Here is a 5,092-nt window from a genome sequence, read left to right on the forward strand (position 1 = left end):
AAAGTAGTGTAAACTAGCTCCACCTCCAGCAGCTACAACAGTAACATGCTGCTCTAACACTGATGCTTTACTATTAATAATCTAATGATGTCATATATAATAATATATCAGTCAGAGGAACCAAACCACTACTAGGACTTTTACTTGTAATGGAGCATTTTTACATTGTTGTACTGGTTCACCTTCCACCACTGACTAAATCAGTTGGACGACATTAGCTAACAAACATTAGTTTAACATGTACTTTGATGACCAAAGCTTAGTTTTAATCCACTTCTTACAGCCACACCCTCCACTGCTACTGAGCTGATATTGATTAGCTATCAAGCTAACATGAGTCAGGTTGATGTTATCTAACAAACAGTTTGCTCTCTATTTGAATTTAGCCTCAGGGTTGCATCCATATTATTTTTAGTTACTGATTAATCCAGTTAGTAACTAAATTGAGTCATTTAATGTTCTGATGACATTAGCTTCAGTTTTAATTTTTTTTTACTGACTGCTTTGAATCAAGTCATTCAGATTGCAACATGTAAAAAATGACAAATATCTTTATGGTCTAAAAAATGCAAATAGTGATATTTAGTGATTAACACATAATCACAGTCATTAATTCATTTTCAGTCAATAACTAATTGTTGATTGGTTATCTGTAATTTCTTCAATACTTGTTAGCTAACAAGCAAACCGGGTCAGAGGATGAAAAACAGGAAATAACTAATAAACTACGTCTGATCACAGTAAGACACTTTACTGTCAGGTGACCGAACTCTGTGAATATCGGGCTCTGACCGACTCTGCCTTCATCATTCTTCCATCGTACCATCTTCCTCCTCACCCTGGACTCACACAGGAAGCAGGTCTGGGTTACTTCCTGTCTGTCAGCACATCCTACCGACAACAACTACAGCTCCCATGATTCTTTGAGGAAAAGGCTCATGTGACCTGTAGCTGAACGGTATTTTTATTTAAATTTTGAAAAGTTTCTCAAGTTATTTTCTCACAGAAGGTTTGTGTCATAGTGTTTCTGCAGAGATGAAACGTTAATTTGGGGTTCTTAGTTAATATTCTGACAACGTTTTAACACCTCGTTATTTTGTTGGTATTCAACAACTACAACTCCCACAAGTCTTAGAGCATCATGGGATCTGTAGTTGTTAAATGCCAACTTGTTAAAGCTTCCTGTGGAGTTTTTCTTCTAAACAAAGTTCTGTTTCTCACTGAAACTCATTAATAATTATAATTATTAATAAATAATAATTATAATCATAATTAACATGTAGAATGCATTTCCTTTCTCATAAAACATTCCTGAAGTCGATCTTTAGAATATTTTGGGTCAGTATTTGTCTTTCTGGTGGCAGCAACACGGCGGACAACAATCACAAATGTCATCCGTAGACAGGAAGTCATGTGACAACATGTCACCCTTTCAAAACAAAAGTAGAATGTCCAGGTCAGGAGGACTTTTTCTGCATCTCTGTCATATCTTACGTTTAGGATTTGCTTTAAACATGAAACATTAAAAATTAATTCTACTTTGTCAAATTAACAATCTGTCCAGTGACTATACAAGAAGATAAACTGATGCCTGTTGTATTATTGGCTGTTTCTCAGTTTGAAGTGTTCCTGTTTAACAGCTGAAGCTCTAAATATCCTGCCTGGCCAAAAGTATGTGGACAGCTGAACATGTTCTCTCACACTATGACCTCTATTCATCCACTTCCGACATGCATGCGTTCACCGTCCATATAAGTCAAGGTTCCTGTCGTCCTTTTGCGCTCATGTACCACCGAATGTAACAAATACTGCAAAGAAGAAGAAGCACTTCCGCCGCATGTTGTCACATGACTTCCTGTGTACGAATGACCGCTGTGTGTTGACGTGATCTCCATGTTGCTGCAGTCAGGCGCCTCTTTTTTTTACTGGTGTAAATCAAAGTGTTTTTGCACGTTATCGCCACCAAATGACGATTAGTGAAATAGTGTGAAACATCGGCAGGAATGTGTGTCGTGTTGTGTTTGCAGGTCGTCACCCGCTCATCAAAACTCTGCTCCACAGCGCCGCTAGTGGTCAAAAACTCCTCAGGGTACCTTTAACTGAGATATACACTCAGCGAGCACTTTATTAGGAACACCTGTGCGATATAATGTAATCAAATACAACAACCATAAATTCTACTTTTACAAAGCTGCTTATGAAGTTCTTCATATCTTGTCCACCCCATTAACACACATGAGGGGGGCAAAATATTATTTCAATATAATGTACTCCAGTATACCAGCAGCACCACCTCAGTAATAAACATAAAGTAGAATTGTCACCATTCTGACAATGTCAACAAAAACTGAAAATGTATAAACTTCGTAAAAGTAGAATTTATGGCAGAGCTGCTGTATTAGATTCTATTAGACTGAACAGGTGTTCCTAATAAAGTGCTCACTGATTGTGTATTTATATTTTATCTAAGAATGGAGAGAAAACGCCAGTATCATGTTTCAACTCAGAAAGCACCATGAAATTAACCATAGATGAGAAAATAAACTGAGGGACGGGGCTTCTCTATTCAACTTTATTAAAACTTTGGGTCTTATTTTGATAGTTTTGTCCATCGTCACTGACTGTGAACACAGTAACGACTCAGACAGTTTGGAAACAAACCAACAGTTCATACAGATTATTTGGAGGTAAAAGTCATCGCATGTGAGGTTCAAAGTGACATTTTAATGCGAGAATGTAAAAAATTGTTGATCCTTCATGTTTTATTTTGTTTTCTTTTTCCTCAACTGGTGAGTGACGGAGTCTTTGAGCTCCAGCAGTGATGTTTTGTTCCTCTGTCCAGACTAAAACAGTGTTTTTCCTTCCTGAAAAACTGAAGAACTGTGTGAAAACGGAGCTTTGTAGAAACGCTGCCAAGCCGCTGACAGAACAGACGGTGGCAGTAGCGCTGCGTTTTATTGGAAGAAGAAGAAACACAAGGATAACAACAACAACAACAATGGTGGACGGCTTCATGCGAGTGTCGCGCTGTGTCTCAAATCGCGGACTTCTGCACTTACACTTAACATTTTGAGTACATAAGTGCGTTCACACTGAGAAGTGTGGGAAATGCACTCAAAGCGGTCAAAAAGTTGAGTGTGGAACTATGGACGCTTCTCGCCCTCAATGGTCGCCATCTTGGCTACGTAGCGGAAGGGGAGGGACCACTTTTCAAACTGGAAATGGCGGCCGGATACGTTGTAACTACGGTGAACATCGCAGCATTATACAAATGTAAGTTATACATGTGTTTTTTAGCACTAAGCACCACTATACTGTTGTCGGATATAAGCCGTCAGTATGTTTTTTGGGTTAATTTAGCAGCCTGTAATGATTTGGTAGCACGAATAATAATGCAAATGCTAACGCTAGCTAATGCTAACGCTAGCTAATGCTAACGCTAGCTAATGCTAATTTACGATCGTCATTTCCGGTAAGTGCACAACGGCTGTGTTTGATTTGCACTACCCTGTCAAAGTTTGCGCACTACGCCAGTAAGTACACAGTGTACACAGTGAACTAACAGAAGTACGTGATTTGAGACGCAGCTTTGTTCTCTTTATTTCTACTTCGACAGCTTGTTTAGAGTTAAACGTTTCTATCTGCTGCAATAAACTAAATGTCAGGAAGCCGTTTCAAAGTTTCTTCTTTGTTGGTTTTCTGTGGCTGAGTTACTCGTCTGTCCTCTGCACATGCCCAGTAGGAGGAGAATTACGCGTTTGGGGCGTTTTTTGATGTGGACGGTAGGTATTTGCAGGAACGAGCTGAAACTCCAACACTGTTTTAGAATTTAGCGGCTTCATGTAAACGTGGACTCAGTTTAACATGTTTGTTAACAGGAAAGTTCAGCCTGTCGTGGCGAGAAGACGAGAGGACGGCGGGATCGAGAAGCTGGCGGCGTGTTTGAGGTCGGATCGCGTTTTAAATCTTTGTCGTGTACGTTGTTTTCTCTCACATGAGATGCCCTTTTGGTTTGTTTCCAACCTGCCGTGTTGATCCAGACCCAAGTCTTCATAAACAGACCTGAGGAGTTCTGTATAAGTGATCCTCCATTTTACCTTGATAAAGGAACGCCAACAGGTATTTAACTCCTGATGTGTCAAGCCCCGCCCACCTGCTGCTCCAATCACAACAACACAATCTTTTGCTATTTGCAGGTACATTTTTTTTCTTTCCTGCTCATGTCTGACAGGCTGAGGAGGAGCGATGACTTCAATGTCGCCACCTCCTCTTCCTGTGGGAGTCCAGACCGTTCACTGCTTTACTACTCCTCCTCTTCCTCTTCCTCCTCCTCCTCCTCCCCTGCCATCACCTCCACCAGCAGCTCAGCGGTGCAGGTCGCCTCCCCCAGACTGTTGACCGCCTTCACCGTGTACTTGGCGTCATCGTCGCCCGACACCTGCAGGTTTATATCAGCAGATGTCAGACGTTGAAGTGAAACAGTAAACACACCGAACAAGTGAGAGCGACAGTTGACCTCTGACCTCTGAAATGACCAGACTGCAGTTTCCGTCTTCGTCGTAGTCGATCTGGAAGTGTCGGGTCTCTTTGATTGGCTGGTCGTCTTTGTACCACACCACCTCGGGGTCCGGGTAACCTGGAGACACACAGAGACAAATATGTACAACATGTAATTTCAGCCGCTAGGCGTCTCAATCAAAACAATAACAACAGACGGAGTGTGATGACGGTGTGAAGTAGCAAGGGATCATGGGAGTTGTTGTCTTTGTTGTTAAATAACCAGCTTCACCGGGATAGGATTACTCCAGTGTTCATCATTCAGGATGTTTTTACTCTCCAGAACAAACGGACCCGGAGATTACAGGTAAAAACACTGAATAAAGCTGTTTCACCAAAAAAATCAGTGTTTCTCCGACGATGTTCGGTGACCACCGGACTTCCTGGAGGGGCTGTTAGCTGAGCTGCTGCTAACGTTTGTCCAGTTTATTTCTCTGATAACTTAAGATCCAGACGTCCAATGACTAAAATCCTTCTTCCGGCTAAAAGATATAGTTAAAAACCACCTAAATTTATCATGAAAATGTGTCTTAAA

The 5,092-nt window shown here is 41.0% G+C and overlaps 1 protein-coding gene across 1 annotated transcript in view; it reads right to left on the minus strand.

Moving 5' to 3' along the window:
* Positions 1-3,427: 3,427 nt before the first annotated feature.
* Positions 3,428-5,092, minus strand: part of mylka (myosin, light chain kinase a) — a 79,538-nt gene continuing 77,873 nt past the window's right edge. Inside the window, exons 37-38 of the mRNA XM_042427271.1 lie at positions 4,524-4,636; positions 3,428-4,438 (exon numbers count right to left, since the gene is read on the minus strand). Of these exons, the coding sequence (XP_042283205.1) occupies positions 4,304-4,438; positions 4,524-4,636 (248 nt within the window). The 3' untranslated portion in view covers positions 3,428-4,303. The remainder of the gene's footprint in view (positions 4,439-4,523; positions 4,637-5,092) is intronic.

Source organism: Thunnus maccoyii, chromosome 11 (assembly GCF_910596095.1).
Source record: "Thunnus maccoyii chromosome 11, fThuMac1.1, whole genome shotgun sequence".
NCBI classification, from domain to species: domain Eukaryota; kingdom Metazoa; phylum Chordata; class Actinopteri; order Scombriformes; family Scombridae; genus Thunnus; species Thunnus maccoyii.